The 23,642-nt window shown below is 40.5% G+C and overlaps 1 protein-coding gene across 11 annotated transcripts in view; it reads left to right on the top strand.

Moving 5' to 3' along the window:
- The window catches only part of PLEKHA5 (pleckstrin homology domain containing A5), a 169,094-nt gene that overhangs the window by 88,952 nt on the left and 56,500 nt on the right, over window positions 1–23,642 (top strand). For 8 of the 11 annotated variants that reach the window (XM_080913971.1, XM_080913974.1, XM_080913973.1 and 5 more), the window contains exons 4-10: window positions 10,820–10,903; window positions 11,619–11,739; window positions 12,226–12,330; window positions 13,342–13,414; window positions 18,222–18,322; window positions 20,382–20,497; window positions 20,688–20,705. In XM_080913971.1, coding sequence (XP_080770097.1) covers window positions 10,820–10,903; window positions 11,619–11,739; window positions 12,226–12,330; window positions 13,342–13,414; window positions 18,222–18,322; window positions 20,382–20,497; window positions 20,688–20,705 — 618 coding nt within the window. Of the gene's footprint in view, window positions 1–1,092; window positions 1,216–10,819; window positions 10,904–11,618; window positions 11,740–12,225; window positions 12,331–13,341; window positions 13,415–18,221; window positions 18,323–20,381; window positions 20,498–20,687; window positions 20,706–23,642 lie in introns of those variants that run through there. The other 3 variants (XM_080913972.1, XM_080913970.1, XM_080913975.1) reach the window with 2 other exon arrangements.

The raw sequence follows: 23,642 nt of genomic DNA, 5'->3' as shown, positions 1-23,642 counted from the left end.
CCTCCAACCACACCCCACTGGTCAAGAAAGCATCTCTTAAACAGCAGTTCCAATTGACTAGCATTATCTGTGCCCAGCAATCCTTGGTCTCTCAGGAAGTCCTCAATTAGGTCCTCCTGCAGGAGATGCGTTTGCAGCTGTGAGGCCCCAGCACTTACATAGGGATGGCCCCAAAATACTTCCTGGAAAAAAAGAATTAGAGTAGCAAAAAAAAAAAAAAAAAAAAAAGATTATGGTTTCTTTATTTAAAAAAAAAAAAAAACTAAAACTATACATACTTTTGGAGATTCATTCTGTATCTAGGTATTATCTATCCTATGTAGCTAAATACAGAAGAAAAAAACCACTTAAGATAGCCAATGCTGTGGTTTGATTTGGTTTCATTTTTTTTTTTTTTTTTTGGTTGGTTTGTTTTGTTTTGCTTGTTTATAGGAAGAAATTGAAAGTAAGCATCTATTAAGGTTAGCTAACTCAATGTCATCAAGGAATGAAAGTTAGGGTGCTAGTGCTGTGTCAGACAGAGTCACTTCATCTTTTGATCATTAGCTTAATAGTAGTGATGCCTGGGCAGTGCTGCCTCACAGGCTTTAGCAACAGAAGCATCCACTGGGGAGGCCCACATGAGTTCATAAGGTACTTGACACATAGTCATCCTGAGCATCTACCATTGTTTCTGGGTGGTAGAAACCCAGGGATTTGTTGAACTTTGAAACAATAGGTAGTGTCTTTGGAAACAGCAGAGTGGGTGGGGACATTTCAGATGGTGTGTCTTTTTAGTTGCTATGCCTTCAGACAGAAAATGCCCAGTTATTTGGAGCACCTAATTTCTCACTAAGCATTTTCTTCAAAGCTATTTGTAACCATATACCTTGATATTTTATTTTACCCTATCTTCTATGCCAAATTTGAGGAAATTGAAGTCAGGGTTTTTGTTTTTTGTTTTGGCTAGAAAGCAAGCTTAATCATAACACATTCTTCCTGCAGAAACTGCTTTAATTTGCGGCTGCAATGACAGGCTAGAGTGACGTCAGTGTAGTGTCAGACTTCAGAGTGGCAGGCCAGCCTGAAAGCCACAGTGCATTTCCTTAGTGTTTGGTCCTCAACAGGACTCATCCGTCACCCGGAGCTGCTCAGAGACAAAGGAAGTTGTGTCTTTCCACCCCAGGTCCTCTGTGCCTGTAGCTGAGTCTTGAAGGATGTGGTGGGACTGAGAAGGTGAGTGAGTGAGTCTCCTTCCTGCCTCTGCTGCTGCCTTGTGCTCAGTGACAGGCCATGCAGCAAGCGCTCTGCTGCCCCAGTGCACGTCAGAAATAGTTCTGAACTATCATAGTCAGTGTAGATGTTTGAGTTTCAGATGACTGGAACATTTTAAGATATGTGTCAGAAATACCTTCCTCTTGGCTTGTCCTTAACTTCCAGCTACATAAATACAATGTAGACATGAATTACTTTAAAGCTAAGAATTGTTATTTTTTAAATCTGTTTATCTTAAGTTTTTAATTTACTCAAGTGAAAAGTTGGTTCCTCCCTCAGAATTAGATGGATAGTTCCTAGATGTTCTTGTAGAAAATATAGGCAATATTATTGCACAATGTCTTAAATTTAATGTAGTTTAAGTCAGAAAATTAAAATTGTCTTTGTTTCTCTGATCCGGGGGTTGTTTCTGTGTTGTGAAAGAATCCTTACCAACTTGAACTTTCAGAACAAAATACTAGCAGAATATTTTATATTAGAGACAGTGGTTTTTCTGAGAGAAATTTAGAAACATGTATGCCTTTAAGAATATATTCTTACTGCCAGTACCAGTTCATGTTTCTTTGAATTATAACATAAATGGGTTTAGTTTGAAAGCATTTGTATAAGATGTTGCATGAGCCTCCTTTTGTTTTTCAAAAGCTCTTTTACTTATAGGTTCTTGCCTGTCTTACAGATGTGTTCTGTTTATTGTGCACACACTGGAGCTCCTGAAACCCTGTCCTAATGACATTAATGACACCATGCTTTTCATGAAGATTCAGTAGCAGTTTTGATTTCAACTTGTTAAGAATAGATGTTTTATATGAGGAAAAGGCAATAATTCTTAATAAGTAATGTCTTGCTTCAGTTTTATATAACATATACAAATGATTTATTGTATTTTGTATTAATGTGTTTTATGTAATAAGATACCAAATTTAAGGACTAGTTTGCTGCCTTAGCAGAATAGTATATTTTACTACATATGGAAGCACAGAAATAGGGTTTCAAGTTCATGTTATTTAACTTGACAGCTTTAAGAGTCACTTTTCCCCCCTGAACTTACTGAATTTTCAGCTTCCACCTAAGATTCTGCCCAAAGCTAGAAATTTAAGGAATTTCTGTATATGGAAAAGTCATGAATATTTCTATTTCCTTTAAAATTTTATCATGAATTCACTTAAAATATTTTAAGATGTTTTTAAAAGCCTGCATTTTAAACCTAGGCAGTGTGTGTGTGTGTGTATTGGTTACTATGGTTCTATGTCTTGGCACAGATGAGGCACATAGCGGAGACAAAGATGGGCTTGAGGCATTATGACATCAGAGGTCATTGGCTGCTAGCAAAGTTCAAGTGAGAAGAATCTACTCTAACTTCTTTTTGAATGAACAGGCAGTTATCTATGACAAAGATGGTAAGCATAGCTGTAGGGAGATGACTTAAAAAGGACTGAACGTTTCCTTGGCTCTAAAGTGATAGAAGTTTAGTGTGGTAAACAGATGACTGTCTCCGCCCTTTTCAGGCTGAAACTATACTCTTTGTTACCTTGTGATGAGCAGAGCAAAACAGAACATTGGGCATATTAGCTGCTTGATCACATGTTGGCATATATAACTAAAGTCACTAAGCAAGTTAAGTGAGAGAAGTGCCTCATCCTTTGTACTAGAGATCCCATCTTACTAGCCTGCACACTGCTAGAGACCCGCCTGAGGGTCAGTGCCCTCAGACACTGCCCTGCCTCACCCCTGACCTGGGCCTGCACATCTGCCTGTGCGGCTAGTTGTTGCCGCTCAGCTCATCTGCTAAAGGAGGTGGCTCTTCCAGGGTGGACTCTTATCCCAGTCTTGTCCTGGGTACCACATGGCAGCAGTTACTGAACAGTAAGTGCTTGGGTAAATCTCTGCTGCCCTGTTTTGTCTATAGGTAGGTTATTCTTGTTGCTGTTTACTTGTATGTGAGACTGTGTTGATAGTGTTCATTGAATAAATTTAAAAAAAAAAAAAAAAAACATTTTCTGTGCAAAGAATGACGAATTCTTTTTAAAGGAGATTTATCCTGGTTTTTCATGGGTATTATTTGACCTAATTCTCATGAAATAATTGATTCAATACAGCCTTTTCAGTTCCTAACAATAAGTAAATACAATGGAGTGAATAGGTAAATTAAAGAGTTGGAGAGTTAGCTCAGTGGTTGAGAGCACCAGCTGCTCTTCCAGAGGACCCAAGTCTGGTTATCAGCATCTGCATTGGTGCCTCTAAACCATCACTAAGTCCAGTTCAAAGGACTAACACCTCCCTCTGCTGGCCTCCTCAGGCACTGCATGCACCTGGTACAGGTAAATTCTTAGGACAAAACACTCATGCACGTTAGCATTTTCTGTTTGAAATGAATTATTTATTTAGTCAGTTTGACTCTTTAAAAGGCTGTTTCATGCACAGTAGAGCGGTTGAGCCACTTCAGTGTGGTAGCTTACATGTAGGTCAGAAGTACCTTACATGTCTAAAATGATATGTATAAGAACTAGCACTTGAACTTGCCTTTTCTAGCTTGCTGTTTGCTTCCTTCCCATTGGTACGTTAAATGTCTATTTAATCTATGTTACTACAGAATAGTACTAATTAGCATTCTTTGGGCAGTGTTAGAGTTGTCTGAATTCATGAAATTATAGGTTATATATTTTTAATCCCACATTATTGCTTTTAAATGACAAATAGAATATTTTTGCATGTTTCTAGTTGAGGTTTTGAATTTTGTTTTATAAATTCCCACCTACCCTGGGACTTTTGTGACAACATTTTTTTGTGCAAGTTTCGTTGCCATTTTTCAAATTATCTTTTTAAACCACTGTAATGATTTTTATTTTGCTATGTGGCTTCATATACGCTCTTTCTCAACAATACATTTTAAGCATATGCCACATCATTACTGTTCCTTGTTCATTAAATTAAAGTTGTCTGTGTCATTTTATTTCATATTAAAGATGGTAACTGTAGCCAGAAATCTTTTAAAGCAAGTAATTACCCAGTTGTATTTGTTTTTAGTAACTAGTTCTAGCGCATTCTACTTCAGTCCCTAATTGTTAAGGACAATCTTACACTCATTAGTAAAGCCCTGATGCCTCCAATCACTTTATCCTTATAGAAGGGTAGAGGTTTTATGTTTTGTTGGTTGTCTTTGGTGTGCATTTTACAGTTGTACAGTATGAAGAATGGCTAGGAGACAGATTAAAGCGGTATCTAAATGCCTAGGGATCAGGTAAATATGTGACATATAACAGATACACAAATGTATTTGATAATTTACAAATTAATATTTAAGAAGTAGATAAACTCCCCTGAATGTAGCACTCCATTACGTGTATTTTCTGTGGTCAGACTGTCCTATGGAAGGAAGTACAGACCCTGATTGTTTCCCTCCCTACCCTGTAGGGAGCCTTAGAGGATACCCAGCCTCACTCAGTGTACTTGTAGCTGAGATCTTACAGGCTGTCTGTTTTCATAGCATGATCTCTAGCCACTACCAAAATACCATGGCTTAGTACTTTTACACTTGGCCCAAAATTACCTTGAATTTTTATGACTATCTTAAATTCACATTTCTGTCTTAACCATACAATGGTTCTTCTCATTAAAATAAACAGCCTAAGTCAGATTCACCCAAGTTACCTGCAGGCAAAAGAATATGTTAAAATTATTTTTGTCTTTTTTTTTTTTTTTTTTTGCCTTTAATTTACCAAGTGGTCTAAGATGTAACCCTGTTGTAGCACCTGGGAGGATGTGACAGGAACATTTTGTCTTTAACTAGCTTGGTGCTAATTGATTTATTCTTGAGTTGCTTGAGAATTATTTAGAATCTTGTATAAGAGTTTATTTCTATAGGTATATGTAATGTACGTGCTATTTTTATTTTTAGAAGGTTTTTCAAATGGGCAGTTTATGCAGTCTCTGGTGTGCGTGCTCTCCGGCTCTGCAGTGTTGTAGTTGTGGTCCGAAAGGAACTTCCGACTTCCACTTGGCTTCTTGCAGTGTGCTCATGTTTTCCCACCCAGCTTTGGGCCCTTCTGATGTGCTTAGGCTGAGCCAGATTTTCAGTTCCTGTGATGCATGCCTTGGAGTTGGTGGCATTTGTACTCCATGGTACCTGTGAGAAGGGGATGTGACATAACATTTCTAAATCTGCTGTGGTGTTAATTTTTATTGGAACAGCTGACTAAGAGGGAAAATGGTTACAGAGCTTCAGAGCATAGCAAGATAGCAAGGCACTGAGTTTAGATGAAATTGGAAGTGGAAGCTTCATGGTAGCTTTGTGTGGAAATGATGTAGGTGAGGCAGAGAGCAGAGGAACCCCTAGCCCGGCGCTCCTTGTCACTGCAGCTCTTAAGAAAAGAACTCTGAGCAAACTGCCACCTGCTCTGGGTGCCATAGCACCAGACGGTGAGGACGAACTGTCACTGACAGTGAGTCAGGGAAGGAGACTGGAAAGCGCAGCTTTCTGCCAGAAGGCACCCTGGCCCGGGGAGGACCTCTCCTTGTCCTAGTGAAGCTCTATGAAGACTGTCAGGCCCAGGTCCCTAGTGCAGCAAGACAGCTGGGTTCCATGGCTCCTCCTGTCGCTGTCAGAGCTAGCACTAGTGATATCTGTGCATGTTGCCATGTGAGGAGCAAAATAAAGTCCTCACAGGCATGGTCTCCTCTTTCCTCCTAAGACATCCCAGAGGCTCTGTTTTCTAGATGGGGAGAGAAGGGTGAAAAGGGGTTAAGTCCTGGGGAGAGTCCCCGAGGCTAATCAGGATGTCTGGAAGCATTTAGGGCTGAGTTGCAAGTGGCATTTAGAACTGAATGTGGAGACAGGAAATGTGTACTTCTCATGTTCTTAAACAATTACATCTTTGAGTTGCTAACCCTGTGCTTGTTTTCCCACATAACCAAGGCCTAAGAATCGGTTTCTCTCAGAAAATCTGGGTGCTTCTGACATTCTTCTTTTTTGTTCCTAAAATACTGAGTTTAATTGAAGGCCCAGTTTCATATGCCAGTGTATTTTTAGTTTGTAAATAAGTTGTTGAAACTGTCATTATAGCAGCCAGATTTCAAAATATTTTCCTCCTGTTTATTAAAATGAAAACGGCTTACTATATAAAGCATTAGTGAATTTTCCATTTAATAATAATAGAGACATTATTTTGAGTCAGAGGCCATCAATTTAATAACTAGCAGGCATGTTTTTAAAGCTAATTAGATTTAATTGTCAATGATAGTGGTTGCTGAATGACTTCTATGGACAAAACTCCCTCCAACATCACATCAAGCCAGAAAATGTAACTGCTCTGTGGTGTCTTGTGTCACAGCCTGAGCTGTGAACTAACAGAGCCCCGGTACTCCTTCAGCTGAGTGCTCATATGCACAGAGTGTATGGCAAGCACACCTCTGAGCTTCTTACCTACCTGGGAAACACTACAGCTTCTGTGGCTCCCACAAGCCCTCTGCCTTCTGCGCACAGGTATGTGGTGACTTGTGGATCCAAGACACATGCTGGCTTTGTTACTGGGAGATTGAGAAGAGTTAGCAAGCAGGCTTCAGCTGCCAAGCCTCACTGTGCAATCTATTTTGCTTACTCTAAATCAGGTCCTTTTCTCTTTGCCTTGAAAGACTCATGGGTCATGTGGGCTCACATCTGAACTTAATAACAGAAACAAAATCTTTTGGACAGTTTTCTAAAAACACATCCTTTTTTTTTTGTGGTGGGTGTGTTTCCAGCTTTGTTGCCAGTTACATAAAACTCTGCCTAATAAGCTTGGTTTGCTTGAGTGTAGTCTATCACTCCAAAAGATTACATTAGCTGTTGTGGCAACATATTAGTGGTTTCACTGTTTGCTTCTTAAATGGAAAAATGAATTCACTTTATATTAGTCACTGAAGTTAACCACACACTTTAGTTTGTGTGCTGAATGTCTTTCAGAGGCCCACATGTTGGTCCCTAAAGTGAGAGGCAGTGGAACTTTTGAGAGGTAGGGCTTCTCAAAAGGTGATTATTGTTGAGAACGTGCTCACGCAAAGGGACCAGGGAGTAGAGCTTGCTCAACACCACTGTTCTCATGATATCCTGCCTGGAAAGGCTAAGGATTGGAACCAATTTGTTAACTGAATCACCAAAATTATGAGCAAGAACAAACTTTTTATTAATTCATAATCTCAGAAAGTTTGTTACAGCTACAGAAATCAGATGAATAAATCGTGATTTTTTTTTTAATACAGCAAAAGCAAATGTTTCCATGCTAAGAATGGCCAGAGTTGTAGTTATTGGCCAGAATATTACAACATTTTTGAAACTATGCAGAAAACCTCAAGGAATCTTAATGATCAAATTAAATCATCTTCCTGGCCATCCTAAAACTTCCCAAAGGAAGAAACTAGTGACGCCTCCTCCTCCTCCTTCTGTATAAAACATGCAGTGCTTATAATCCAATAGTTTCCTTTACACCACATGGAAAGCTGCAATAGCTGAGAAAAGCAGGATGTTTCTTAGCCTTCTCCTTCTAGATGCTACAGTATAGTCTCATCTATTTATTTATTTGTTTATTTGTTTATTTGTTTGTTTGTTTGTTTGTTTTCCTCCCTGTGGCTATAGATAAGGTCATGAGTCCTGACTGTGTGGTCTGTGGCTTCTGATACTACTGCTATTTTTGCCTTTTGAGATAGGCATGGACTTTGATCTGTTTGACTGACAGGACTGTGGAGAAGAAGAGCTGTGGAACGTTGGCTAACCTGAAAAGTAAATGCCAAGGAAAAGTGCACTCTGAACTTTCATTCTGTGCATGATGCCAGGACACTGTGGCCAAGTGGGCTGATAGGTACCCAAGTAAAAAGGGCAAGATAAACAATAAAGATGGAGTCATGGGGTTGAATCTCAGATTTCATTCAGCCTAGGCAAGCACTCTGCCTGTCACTCAGACACCCATGCCATAAAGTTTTCTTTAATATGGAAAATAACCATTCCCCATACTTGATTCAATAAATCATTATGTATCTGCTATTCTTGGTTGATTTTTACACTCTAAAGATCAGTACAATGTGGGCCTCACTGGATAGCAGGATTTATAACAATGTTTTCCATTCATGAGTGGTCTGAAGCATGAAGTTATTTCTTCAGTTATTTTGGCTTGTGTTATTTTAGAAACCAGTAGTTTGGGGCCTGAAAAATGGCTCAGTGGGTTAAGGCACCTGCTACCAGGCCTAAGAACCTGAATTCAGTACCTCATGGTGGAAGGAAAGAATCAGTACCCACAAGTTGCCTTCTGGCCTCCACATGCACAGACACATACACAATAAGTGTTTTTTTTTAAGGAAAGCAAACAAACAGACTAGAAATTCAACTTGTCATAAGCAGAGAATGATTTCTTTATCTCATTCCATTGTTTTATTAGAGTTTATATTTGAAGTGATTATTTTTGTACATTCTGTTTATCGTGTAGGTGTGTGGTATTTTTATAGGTATGTTTGTATCATTCTTTGGTGTCTAGAGAAATGCAGGGTATGAAAAAAATGATGCTTCCTACACAGTGGAGCTCTCTCAGCGGTGGTGTAAGACAGTTCCCTTCCTCAGCACTGGGGCCTTTTAGAAGGTACTTTAATGTAGACCACTCTTCTGCACATTGTAAAATGTTCAACATATTGTAGGTTCCATCGAGTACATTCCAGTAACAGCTTCTAGTTATAACATTCACATGTTTTCTGGTAGATACATGCACGCACACCAAGAGCCCCTGGTCTTGTTCTCCAAATAGAGGCATTCTAGAAGGAAACGTGGATGTGTAGGAAGTACCTGCCATCATCTTTAGAAACATGTAGCTTTCTTCCCTTGCTGTAGGAATTTCAAGACAACAGGGAACTCATTAATTCTCTCACTATAGGTATGTTTTGTTTCAAGACCTGAATTTTATCCTCTTTTAATAAGAATTCTCTTAGAAACACAAATTTACATTTAAACAACATACAAAAAAGTAACTTTCATGCTTTGTGTTTATGCATGAAGACCAACAGATCTCTTGACAAGTTTTTTTCTTTTGTGTTTTGACTGGTGCCTAAGGAACAAGCCCAGAGCCTCAGACATGCTAAGCATATGCTCTACCACTGAACTTCAGCAGCAGCCCAGAATTTAAATGTACTGAGGCTAAGGAAATGGCTGGGAACTAAGAGTATGTGTTTTGGATACATAAGGACACATATGAGTGCTGGGTATGGCTGAGCTCGCCTCCAACCCCAGCTCTAAGAGGCTGAGAAAGACGGATTTGAAGTTTGCTGACCCTCCAGCCCAGCCTAAACAGCAAGCTTCTGGTTCAGAGAGAGTACCTCAGAATAAAAAAGTGAGCACAATAGAGCAAGAAGACACTAGAAGTCCAACATGCACATACAGCATCACACTTACTGGTGTAACATGGAGCAGGGAGGGTAGAAATCAAGTAGTGACCAACCAGGGTGCGATAGAAGATGAATTAGAAGCAACTAGAACTGTACTTAGTGGCACAGGAGTAAAGATATAATGTCAGGGGGTTGGTGGTACAGTTGTTGACATTGGTAAATGCAGAGGATGCTATGATCTGATTCTTGCCTTGAAAGGGAAGTACAGTCTGAGGAAGAGGGCATCTGGGGCAGGGCTTCAACATACCAAGTGATATGTTTTGTCACTTCTGGTGGCTGACTCTGCTAGATGCAGTTTTCTACATTTGTAGTGTTTTTCCATAGATTAAAAAAAATATGCAGGCAGAAATAGATTTGTGCTGTGCTCAGTTTATTCTGTAATGTATGAGCCTCTGTAGAAAACATTGCCAGACACACATTGTAGCAAAACTGAAATTATTTTTGTTCTGGAAGTAAAATCCAAACCAGATCAAACTGGTGAACTATGGGAAAGAATGGTAAATACATTTGAGCATGTTTGCAGATAAGCAGGAGGCTCATTCTAGCAGAACTGAGGAAAGGGGCTGGCAAACATTGTCCTCTCTGCCCATCTTCCATCAGGATCCCTTGTGCCAAAGACCCACTTAGTAGGAAGCCTGTGTATATCTGTTACAGAGTTCTGTATATTAACACAGAAAGGAGTAAGAGACGCTGGGCTGATGTGTGTAATCAGAATGTAGTATACCCATGTATGACACTGCTAAAAGATAATTTAACTTAATATGCCACTTACTTCCTTTATGGGAAGTCAGTGTGCCAGTGTCCCTGTGCTGTTCAGCAAGCATGTCTCCCATCTATGGCTTATCGCTCGCTCTCTGAAATGTGCTGGAGTTGGGCCCAAGTTAAAGAAGGCTGGTAGGTGTGGTTTGTCTCCCCTACAGAATATTAGATATAGTAGAAAAGGGCATGGAAGATTGGACTTTGTTTATGAAAAACTGAGGAGACAGAGCTGAAATTTCAGACCAAATGAGGGGCTAGGCTTCATGGTATATAAGCTGCACTTACACGGGGATTTGTTCAGTGACTCTGATGTCAGAATTTTAAAGTAGGTGCTTTGCTACTAGAATATTAGAAAACCATTTATGATTGTAGAAGTATCTACACATATTTTTTTTTTTAATTCTTTCAGCCACAATGAAAGGAAAGTAACCTGCAAGCATCCAGTCACAGGACAGCCATCCCAGGACAATTGTATCTTTGTTGTGAACGATCAGTAAGTAAAGAGTCTCGTGGCGTGCCTGCACTCTCAGAGCGGGGCTACATAGGGTTAGTGTAGCCCGTGTCTAATACAGTGCAGTTACAACTTTATCTGTACACGTGTGGGCAGGTACAAGTGTCAGCTCTTCACCACTGCAGAGAAACGTGATCTGACTCTTTCCCTAAGGAGGGTAATTTTAGAATCTGTTTCACAAGAGCTTAAATTCTGGCTCTCAGCTCTAGAGCTCAGGATGTCAGGCTAAAGAAACACACACACTTTGTTTTTTTTAACTGAACCAAGCCGTTTTCTCGCCCTTCAGTTGGGGCTTTGTTTGTTACCACTGCCCTCTTATTTCCTAGTGTAACTCTGTGTGTGTGTGTGTGTGTATGTGTGTGTGTGTGTGTGTGTGTGTGTGTGTGTGTGTGTGTGTACATGTGCATACAGGTGAACAGGATTGAGCTCAGGGCCTTATGACTGGCATCATATTGTTCAAACCTTTGTAGCTGATTTTTGTTAATTTGTCAAAATTGCAATATCTACAATAATCCCTAATTAAATGTGATGCTCACTTATATTAGGCTAGGAATAGAACTGTTGGATTTATTTGAAGTATTTAAGTATTACTTTATGGTCAAGCTATTTAAAAGACGGCCACCTTTACACCTTGGGGAGGCATCGCTCTGAAGCAGTTCACGTGAACAGCGGGCTGTAGCATTGGTATGTTTTTCAGGACTGTTGCAACCATGACATCTGAAGAAAAGAAGGAGCGACCCATAAGTATGATAAATGAGGCTTCTAATTACAACATGGCTTCAGACTATGCAGTGCATCCTATGAGCCCTGTGGGCAGGGTAAATTATTCTGCTTATTCTTAATTAGTTATAAGTACTAATTTATATCTATTTCTAATACTCAGTATAGACTGAAAATTAGAATTAGAGAATAATAATTACATTTTTTATTATTGCATGGTACTTATTATATTGGCAGTAATTGACATAAAGAATACCTTCAAATATAAATTAATAAAAATGTAATAACCTTCATTTCTTTTAGATTTTTGGGGTGGATATTCAGTGATTTTGTAAACATGGATGTTTGTAGGAGGAAATGGGTGTTCTGTTGAGTCAACTGAACTTTTAGATGGAAAATTAATGTAGCCTAGAAATCATATTTTCATGAAGAATTCTTATACTTGAAATAAGGCAGCAAAACTGGGATTGTAATTTTTCCTGCAAGTAACAGAGAAATCTGGAAAGGGTGGAAATGTGAAGATGAGACAGTGTTAACACCAAAGATTTCAATAGCTGATGCTCTGTCTCCTCCTTCCTGTGCAGACATCTCGGGCCTCCAAAAAGGTTCACAATTTTGGGAAAAGGTCCAATTCCATTAAAAGGAACCCGAATGCCCCTGTGGTGAGGCGTGGCTGGCTGTATAAGCAGGTAGGTCTCCTCTGTTCTCTGATGACTTTTCAGACAGGGTAAAAGTCCTCCTGTCTGGGACATTGATGACTAAAACTAAGGATTTTCTTTAGGAACGAGGGTTGTTTAGAAAGCAGTAACTGGTGAGGTAACCCAGTCACAAAAGAACAGAGATAATATGCACTCACTGATAATTGGATACTAGCCCCAGAAAGCTCTGAATGACCAAGAAAACAACTCTCAGACCATATGAAGCTCAAAAAAAAAAAAAAAAAAAAAAAAAAGACCAAAAAGTGGAAGCCTCATTCCTTCTTAGAAAAAAAAAATAAGTGTATAGCACTACTCTCTCAGTCCTTAAATCATTAATAATTCAAGAGCTAAGAATGTAGCCTTGTGACAATTCTTGGTATTTAAAAATCATTATGTTTAATCCTTACGTACCAAGAAAACCTTGACTATTTTTATGTTATGTTTTGTTTTGCATTTATTTCATGCTCATTGTAACTAGTAAGTTTTCAATACATACTAACTATCAAACCTTTAAAAAAGTCAAGTATTGACAAAAATATATTCATATAGTTTTATGCCTAAATGCTTTTAAAATCTGTACATTTGTCTCTGTTTTTTAAAATAAAGTTGTTTAATTAAAAAGAAAGGAAGGAAGAAAGAAAGCAGTAACTGAGGGGACAGTTGTCTGCCCTGTTCTCTCTTCTCCCAGAACAGTCTACTTGGGACCACCTTAATTAACATGAGTCCCTAGAACTTTTCTTTTAAACTCTTTTAGTCAGCATATAACCATCTTACTTATTGATGAAGAACCATGTTACCTGTTCATATGTATAAGCATTATAATGAAGTCAGGAGCTATGCGTCTGCATCTTCAGAAGTCTATCTCTCTGGCCTCTGAAAGTGTCTGCTGTAGTCACTGGCTGTGCAAGTATAAAACAGAAACTTGATGGTCTTAATTAGGCTGTGTTAGATGCAGATCATAAGTGCATACCAAATGTCTCTTAAATCTGTTAATCGATGCAGGACAGCACCGGCATGAAGCTGTGGAAGAAACGCTGGTTTGTGCTTTCTGACCTTTGCCTTTTTTATTACAGAGGTGAGTCCATCAACTGCCTGAGTACAATACTTCATAGCTGTTAAGCACTGGATATGTCCTAAAAGACATTATTAGTGCTTTTCCTGTTTGTAATGAACAGATAACATCAGGAGAACCTCTCTTTGCTGATCTCAGCTCAGAGTCCCTTGAATATTGCAGAAGACGAGAGAGGGCTGCAGGCAGGCTGGAGACAAGGCCTTATAGTGTTGCCTGGCCTGGAATGCAGTGTAGACCAGGCTGGTTTTGAATTCACAGAGAGCCACCTGCTTTTACCTTCCAAGTACTGGTATTAAAGGTGTGGACTAGCACACCTGGCTAAAAACTGGTCTGATTTTGGTCTGCTTCTGTTTTCTGATTTGTTTTGTGTGAAGAGCCTAGGAATCATCACTCTGTTGCACTGTCTTTGAATACAGCACCTAACAGTCCTTGGCTGACTGCATCTTTTTAGAGATGGCATATCACTCAGTACTTGAACTGGCCTGGTACTAGAGAACCTGTCCCAGCCTTTTAGTATCTAGAATTATAAACATGATCATCACTGCTAGGTAAGGTTTTTATATGTTAACTTTGTCTGATCTAGCTGTCAGTATGAGTGTGGATACACAACCATACATATATTTGGGCTATTTCTGGGTTTGGGGGTTTGTTTGTTTGGAGGGTGTTTTTGTTTTTTTTTGAGACACTCTGGCTTAGTCCAGGCTGGCCTTAAATTTGTACTTCCTTCCTGGCCTGAGTACTCAGTACTCAGTACTTTCTGAGTACTGAAAACCAATGATCATTATGTCTTTAAAACATGGAAAAGATTATGTGAAAGATACATACCAGGCTCTTATTATCAACACTAAAGAAGTGCAGGGATTAGTGGGTAAATAAGCCCCATCATTCTTTTAGATGGCCATGAAAGAGTCTTTCTGGTTTTTCTTATTATTAGGAAATTATTAGGACAAGCTTTCATAGTGGTGCCTAGGCTAGCCTCAAATCCTTGGACTGTGGCAGGCTCACACTTACCATGTAGAGCCTGCCACAGTCTAGCAAATTTTGTGTCACACTTCAAATGTGGTTATATTGATACAGTGCTCCCTCAAGGACAATTTCTCCTTTAAAAGTTGATTGGAAATTATTGCTTAAGATTAGAGTTGTTGGGGCTGGAGAGATGGCTCAGTGGTTACAACCACTGAGGACCTGGGTTCAATTCCCAGCACCCACTGGTGGCTTGAACAAGATTAGGGGAGGGAATAGATTGCCAACTTGTTATTAAGAATTTATGGCTTTTCTTTGCATGTATGAATCACAAAATATGAGCTGAGTATATTGATTGGAGCATGACAGTAATCACCTATTGTCACTGTGCTGGGACCTTTTATGCTTGTCAGCATTCGCAGTCCCAACATTTGATACATATATATTTTTGGTTGAATTTTTTAAATATGTACAGACTTTTATGTATATGAAGGTTTGCCTTCATGTATACCAGATGTGGGCCTGGTGCCCAAGGAATGCAGAAGAGGGCATCAGATCCCTCTCTAAGCATAGCAAGTGCTCTTCACTACTGAGCCTCTCTCCAGCCCTGTTATGTCTTGGTTCTACATAGTAAGCTTTCTTTTTCTCTTTTACTTTTATTTGAACTCCTACTTTACCAAGTATCAGAGGAGCTGTACCATCTTATTTTTAACTTCATTTGCTTGTAGATTGACTTCCATCCTTTGTCTCTCCGTCTGCAGACAGCAGACTGTGGGGTCTCATTCCATCCACTTGTTCTTTTCTTTCTCCCGTGTCATACTAGGAGGTAGTCACTGATGGTTATTATAGATTCCTCCCTAGCTTTTATTTGTTCATTTATTCCTCTCAAGAAATGTATTCTTTCCTTTGTTCTTGGGTTTAAGACTTTCTTCATCTGTATATAGTATTCCTTCGCAGATCTTTAGTGCAGGCTGACTGGTCATGAATGATATATCTTAGCTTATGCTTATTTTGAAAGATCCTTCCTCCATTAATTTTTGATTTTCTTACTTTGCATTTAGTTATTTTATTTTATGGGTATGAAGGTTTTACTTGCTCATGCATGTATCATGTGCATGTCTGTTCCCACAGAGGTCAGAGGAGGTTATCAGGTCCTCGTGGAGCTGGATGGAGTAAGGCTGATTGGACCCACCATATTCTGCATCATTTTAAAAGGCACCTTTGTAGCACACAATAGTAGAATGTTCACGGCTTGACTATATGTTTTGTGTTTTCCTGGTGTTTTCCTGGTGTTTTGGATTGCTCTTAGAAAACTAATGTTTCCTTATAAGCTTGAATTTGTAGGAGAGTTGGTATGGTTGCTTTCCCTTTACTTTGTGTTCTTAACATCTTAGCTATTAATATGCCGTAGAAAAGTTTTTCTCTGGTGATGTCCATCTGGAACTCTACATTCTGCTTTTGTTTGAAATCCCTTTCTCTAGGTTCCGGAGTTTTCTGCTGTAGTTTCTCTCTGTTTGCTTTTTGTTTTTATGTTTTTGTTGTTGTCTTTTTTTTCTCCTACCTCATAGAATATTTTTTATTTTTAACTAAAGCATTTTTATTTAAATTTATATAGTAATATATATATATATATATATATATATATATATATATATATAATAAAATACATATAGTAATCAAAATAGCAGTGTACTATCATAAAAACAGAATATTGGAACAAAATTGTTAGCCAAGAAATAAAACTGAACAAATACAGTCAGTTAAGTTTTCGTGAGGACACTAAGAGGACAACCTGGAGAAATCGATTGTCCCTTCAGTACATGAAACTGAGAAAGCTGGACACTCACATGCAAAGGCCCGAACCTGACCCCTTACAGCACTTATGGAACAGACTGTGGACATGTCAGTCCCAGTCCCCAAACCAGTGCACATGTAGAAGGGAGCACAGGGGAAGCTCTTTAACACTGGCCTTGCAGACATCCCAGTGAACTGGTCTGAAACCACACATTTGATAAGCGGGCTCGGCCTCCTGATTGTATCTGTGGTACTTGGGCATGTGCTCATGGTCCTTTATTTAGTTTTCAGTATTGATGTTTGACTGTAGTAGCTCCTTGTCCTTCGTTCCTGATGGTTCTTTCTCCTGCTTGGCCAAGATGGGTGGCACTTCGCAGTATTGTCTGTTTGTTTGTTTTCTCGGAGTCTCATTTACCTTCCTGGTTTTCCTTACATGTCTCTCACTTTTTTAATCTGTACCACCGACTGTCCTCCCTGAGGCCTAGAATGAATTTATTCACTTTCTTATAGCATCTTTAAAGTCATACATGAATTTTACTAACTTTGAAATCATCCAGCATTTACCTGTATCACTGTCTTGGTTTCGGGTATGCCGTTGTGATCTCTTGGAATAGTCTTGCTTTTCTAACTTGCTCCTGTGTCTAAGTGGTGATGTGCAGATCCTGTAGTTTGGTTATTTTTTCCTCCCTTGGGAATCTGCTTATTCCACAACCTAACCTTGAGACTTAAGTCGGCAGGGCCACTCAGAGGAGCTAACACACTACTTCTGGATGAGACTAGAGCTGGGGCAGTTTTCTTCTTTCCTGTGAATTGTCAAAGCTTTTCCTTTTCCTTTTTCTATTCTTAGATAACTTTTATGGTAGCCTGTTCTGTCTTAGATGACTTTCCTTAATGGGATCAAATGCAGGCAGCTTCTAGTACTGCAATCTACTCAGAAGCCTGCTCTCTGTTTGCAAATTTTAAATTTACCTCTGGATTATACAAAATATGTATGGCCAGGTTCTGTGGTGACCTACGAAAGTGATAGAGTGTGTATTAACCTTCTGAATTGTTCTCATCAGTTCACTGCCCAGGAGACTGTGGTTGAGGAGTACTACTAAATCCAAATTACCAAACATACACATTTTCATTTTTTCTCTGGTCACTGGCCAGCATCGGTGCTGCTGTCTGTCTTAGTTGGTGCCAGGCTCGCTGTGTAATTTCCTCATAGAGTTTCCTGCTCTTGGGGAATAGTTGTCTGTATTCCTCCTTTTCCAGTACATTTATTGACAATTTGTGGGGTATAAAATGAAACAAAAATGTTTACTATTCCTAATTTATTTCTAAAATAAAAGTTCTATAATAATAATTTATAACAAAAGGAATGCCAGTTCTTTGTAATGGTTTTGCTTCTGAAAGATGCGTGTTTTTATTTATTAATGACCTGTGTGTGAGGTGGGGATAGGCCTGACAACCTCACAGCAGATGTGCCAACACTGATGAGATTCACTTCTCTCCTTCCACCTCCTGGGTCCTGGAACTTAGCTCATGCAGCAAGTGCTTTCACCCACAGAAATGTTTAAAACATACCATAAAGTCAGTCAATGGTGGTGTGTGGGTTTAATCCAGAACTTGGGAGGCAGAGGCAAGCGAAACTCTGTGAGTTTGAGGCAGCCTGATCTACAGAGTGAGTTCCAGGACAGCCAAGGCTTACAAAAAGATGACTGTTGGGTCCTCTTCCTCAGTGTAGTTTGTGTTTGTTTTGGGAGGTCTGTCACTCAAGCCCTCGGTTTCACTATGGATCCCAGCATCTGGTCAGGACAATTGTAGAGCTCACTCCACAGCTCTGAAATTGTGCAGTCATCATGGCATAGTTAGATACTTGTTATGTGAACATACATTTAGCACATCCTTGAACACCTACTCCCACCTCTCTAATCTCCTCATAGAACCTACCAGTCCAGGAGCACAGGGAGCAATGTGAACAAGTAGAGCATGGAGTGTGTTGGAACATGGGGCAAGTGGCAAAAATTCCCAAAGGACGGGGTCTGACCAACACTAACTTCTCTTTCAGATGAGAAGGAGGAGGGTATTTTGGGAAGTATCCTGCTGCCTAGTTTTCAGATAGCCATGCTTACTGCTGAGGACCACATCAATCGCAAATACGCTTTTAAGGTAAGAAAATGTGTATGCAGTACTTTCAAAAGCAGATATTGACCCATAAACTATTGTAAGAACTAGTAGCAATGTGTACAATGAAAGTGTGTTGGTGGGGCTGGAGAGATGGCTCAGTGGTTAAGAGCACTGACTGCTCTCCCCGAGAACCTGTGTTTAATTTCCAGTGCCACATGTGGCTCATAACTGTCTGTCACTCCAGTCCCAAAGGATCTAATGTCACTAATGTGTGTTCTTCTGCCGCAGGCGTACATGCAGGCAAAACACTCACACACACAAAATACAAAAAATTTAAAGATAAAGCATATGGGTTATCGACGTTATTGCCATGCCAGAGAAGGCTGTCCCTTTAGGAAGCACATGCTGGCGCGTTCTCCGAAGCATGGCGCACTGAGCACATGGATGGCTATGGCTAGATGTCTCAGTGATCCCTGTTCTCGGTTTTTTAAAGTTCGTCAAATGAGTGTATGGGAAGAGAAGCTCTCCATTATGCGACACAGTCAGACATTTTAGGATAGCCCCAAAGAGATCGTGAAGTCCATGGTGCTCAGATGCCCTAGTGTGTAACTTTTCTAAGAAGTATGCCGCATTATTATTAACCTTGAAGCTAAAAGAGAAGTTAAAGAAATGTTTTTAAAAATCTGCTGTGTTAAAATAGCAATAAAAGTAGCTACTGCACTTGGTATATTAGTTCGATTTGTTGTGTGTGTCCTTTGCCTGAGTAACAATAGTAATCACTGTTTCAACTTTTCTTTGTGGTACCCCCTAAACTCTGAGCTACCGTATGACTGCATATCTTGATGTTGAGTCTGCTCTTACCGGCGTGGTAAGTAGGAACCTCGTGCTTTCTGAACTCAGAGTGGGATCTTCTCACCACCAGCCCAGTTCGTTCCATTGACCACAGATGTGGGCAGTGTTCTCCATCCATTTTTCCAAGAGTCCAAGAACTAATAATCATTTTAACAGCAGAGTACTTGAACTTTGTCTAGGCTGTTTCCACAGCTATCACTGTGGAGATTGGTTAACGGTGTCGGTACAGAGAAGGGTTGGGTGCCTGAGGACTGTGTTCTAAAGATGTTAAGCTATGTGACATTGGGGCTCAAGCAGATAACAGCATCTTGGCGTGGAACCTATGATTCCAGATGGAGCGCTCTAGTTCAGAGCTTGGCCAAGCCCTGCTGCACCCTCTCCTCCCCTCTCTTAGGCTGTAGCAGCTTTTGTTCATTCAGCCAAGTCTCTGAGTGTCTAATGGGAAACCACAGGATTTTTAGAAGGAAACAGAGACTGCTCATCCCTGGCCCTCCATCCACAGCCTGTTTTCCTTACCTGCCCTGGAGGTGTACTGCTCCCCACAACAGCAGGCTTGCCAGTGCCTTTGTTTTTCTTTGGATTTTCTGATAAAATGAACACCACACCGGTCCTTTCATCCTCACAAACTGCAGGTGTTTGCGTGTTAACTTGGAAACCTGAGAAGAAAAGTTAGAAGGAAATGCCACTGGGCTCATTTATCCATAAGTGTCTATATGGCATTTCTGAAAGGCACAAATCACATCTGCTTTTAAAAACTAAAGACTGCCACCATGGGGGTTGCTTGCCGTGGCTCTTCAGTTTTCTGTTGTGTTGCTCTAAAGCATCCCCTTGCTTTTGCATTGTGCTGTGCTTCTGAGACCAGGTGTCCATTCTGGATCATGATGTCCTAGAATTCACCAAGTAATCCAGGCTGGCCTCAGACTAATGCCTCGGCCTCCCAAGTGCCGCGCCTGGCTAGGAATACTATCTTGGAGTGAGGACTATTGGTTGCACCAAACCAGAGTGGTTAGAGCCGAGTGAGTGGGCAGACCCACAGAGGTACTTGGAGCATGTGGTTTGTACCTTTGAGGTATAAGCAGTTGAAGAACCATTAAGAGGATAATTAATGTTGTGCCCTGTCTATAAGTTATGGAAAGAACAAATGTACTTGCATTGAGACTTTATAGTAATGATCAGAAAAGGATGGACTTTCTCCCTTTCTTTTTCAGAAGTGCAGACCATGGAAAGTGACGCTGTTGTCTCCACTCAGGCAGCCCACCCAAACATGCGGACCTATTATTTCTGCACCGATACCGGGAAGGAAATGGAGCTGTGGATGAAGGCCATGCTAGATGCTGCTCTGGTGCAGACAGAGCCTGTGAAAAGGTACCAGCTCGGTCTCAGTCCTGCCTTCAGATGCCTTCCATCATGCATGCTCTCTCTCTCCGCCCCAGCCTGGGTGCTGTGTCAGCTGACGACCTGCACTCCTCCTCCCTCCTCTCCTCACCTCACTCCCACTGCTCTGGGGTGACTCTAGAATCCTCACATTCACACTGAATGTTCTTTCTTCTTACAGAATTACCTTTAATTTCCGGTAAGTACATCTTTTTATTACCTTGAAACTGGATGGATTTATGTGCTTCGTGGAAGAGCTTGGTTTTGTTTTGTTTTGTTTTGAGTGCCCAAATCACAGAATTTAATTTCATTGTGTTTTTATATTATTGGCATTTGGGAAGTAAATAAATAAACAATAAGAAATTCTGGTGAGTTTTATTTTTGTTAACATTCTCTGGTTAGTTCCAATTATTTTACTATTAATAATTCCAGAAAATTTAAATAATTTCTAAATGTAGCTGCTTCTTGATGAGTTGTGCCTTTCCTTTCATACTGTGGTACTAACTACAACTGATCCTAGAGTTGTTTCATTTTTTTCCTGCTTGAAGAGAACAGGTCATGTCAATATTCCTCATTATAATGAGAATTAGTAGGCCTGCTGGCACACCATTTTGCACGTGTGTGCATGTGTGTGTGTGTGTGTGTGTGTGTGTGTGTGTACATATGCTACAGTATCTGTGGAGACAAGAGGGCAGCTTTGAGGAGTCAGCTCTTCTCCATTCTCTCCATGGGTGCCAGTGATGGTGCCCAGTGTCTCTACCCACTGAGCTCTCTCTGGCCCAGGCATACACTTACGGTCCAAGCATTCCTACACAGAAGAGTCTCAAGCTCAAAGCCAACCTGGGCTACATCACAAACTCTATCTCAAAAGGAAACAGACCTAATCAGAGAAAATATATTTCTTAAACTACAAATAGAGGATGAGTGAGAATGCTTTTGATTCAGGGCAGAGGGGTCTCTTATGTAGTCCTTGCTGTCCTGGAACTCAGTATGCATACCAGGCTGGCCTCGAACATACAACTACACCTGCTTCCCCTCTCAAGTGCTAGGGAAGACACTTCTTAAAAATTCCTATCTTTTGAAGGTTTATAGTGTAATCAAATTTAGTTTCCAGTCAATGATAGTTAAGTTCACATTTTGTATAACTGCTAACTTGCACATCTAAAGACTTCCCCATCTTTTTAGTGTGTGTCCCACTTAGAGATCAAGCCCATGGCTTTGAGCATACTACTTCAGTGCACATTTCAATAGTCTTTGGGCATGTTGTCTGAAACACTGAATTGAGCTTTTATAAGATACTTGTACTTGCACTTCCCCCTCCCCCAACCCCTTCCCCAAGACAGAGTTTCTCTGTGCAGCCCTAGCTGTCCCGGAACTCACTCTATAGACCAGGCTGACCTTGAGACAGAAGTCTACCTCTTCTGCCTCCTGAGTGCTAGGGTTAAAGGCCTGTGCCATCAGTGCGAGCTCTGTTTATACTCTTGGTTTTCAAACCCACAGTCTCATCCAGGTCTCCAAGCATGGGAATAGAACAGGTTCTAGGTCTGTTGTAGGTGGTGGCTGTGCTGGAGAGCGTAGCCGGGGCCTTGTGTATGCTAGGCAAGTGCCAAGCCACCAAGCCATAGCCCTAGTCCTTGGGATATCTGGTCCCAGCACTTGGATGGTAGAGGAGAGATAGTCCAGCATGGAAGACCAGGGTGCATGAGTGTTCAAAGCGGGTAAAAGTATTTGTCTCAAAAAACTGATGGCCTGAATTGAGTCTTCAGACCCATGGGGGAAAGAAATGACTACAGGATTGTCCTCTGACAGTAACATGTGTTTCCGCACACATATGACTCCGATACACACACTGATAATAATACTTTTAATGCCACACACCTTTAAATACACAACCACTAAGCTACATCCTCACTCTGGTGTTAGTCCATGACCAAGTCCTGCAAGACTTGGGTCTAGAAACCCCACCACGATAGCTAGGAAATGAAGGACAGACACATACAGGAAAGCCAGGGTCCAGAGTGTCACCAATTTCTGAATCAACCTAGAACCTTAGCTTGTTTATTATGTACAGGGGAAGAGACAGTCCCAGTAAGAGGTCTCAGGCTGTAAACATCTGCAAGAAAGGAGTTGCATGTGCTAGTTTTTGCACACATTGGTCAGTCTTTCATAAACATGCCTGCTTGCACATGCTGTCAAGAGTCACTCACTAAGAGTCCGCCTTGGTCAGTGGCATGGCCGGCTCATGTCAGTCCACACTCACTCAAGCCTGGCTTTAAGAGCTCAGCTCTTGGAAATTCACAAAGGGTTGCACTAGGAAACTGCAATGCTTTAGTGCCCTGGTACATAGATGATTGCTGACATTTTTAAATGTGGTTCTAATACGCTTTCTCTGAATAATTTTCATCTCTGGGCACATGGTTTCATCTTGTATGGCCTCATTGCGTTTTCTGACTTTTAAAGAGATTGTGGGTGTTTTTTGGTTTTTTTTTAAAGGTTTATTTATTTTATGAGTACACTGTAGCTGTCTTCAGAAACACCAGAAGAGGGCATCAGATTATTACAGATGGTTGTGAGCCACCATGTGGTTGCTGGGAATTGAACTCAGGACCTCTGGAAGAGCAGTCAGTGCTCTTAACCACTGAGCCATCTTCTTCAGCTGGAGATTGTGGGTGTTTACTTGCATTTGTGTCTGTGTGCTATGTATGTCCCTGGTGCTTGTAGATGCCAGAGAAGGCATCAGATCATCCTGGAACTAGAATTACACAGTTATGAGCTTCCATGTGGGTGCTGGGTATTGAGCCTGGGTCCTCTGCAAGACCCAAAAGACCTCTGAACCAATGAACTCTCACTCTAGTTTCTTTGGTGTTTCTCCCTCTGTCTCTGTCTCTCTCCCTCCTTCCCTCCCTCCCTCTTTCTCTCTCTCTCTCTCTGTTTTCTAGGCATCCAGCCCATGATCTCTCATGCTAGCACATACCCATCTCTGTGACTAAGCTATACCTCCAATCTAATTTTTTTATTGTCACTTGACATACAGTAATTTCACATATTCCTATACATAAAGTAATTATACGTGGAATATTTCACATGTGTACAGTGTGCGGTGATCCAATTGGGGTAATCAGCATAGCTACCATCT

The sequence above is a fragment of the Micromys minutus genome, assembly GCF_963924665.1.
Source record: "Micromys minutus genome assembly, chromosome: 3".
Taxonomy (NCBI): Eukaryota; Metazoa; Chordata; class Mammalia; order Rodentia; family Muridae; genus Micromys; species Micromys minutus.
The sequence above is the reverse complement of the archived record's forward strand: the minus strand, read 5'-3'. Positions and strand labels throughout refer to the sequence as shown.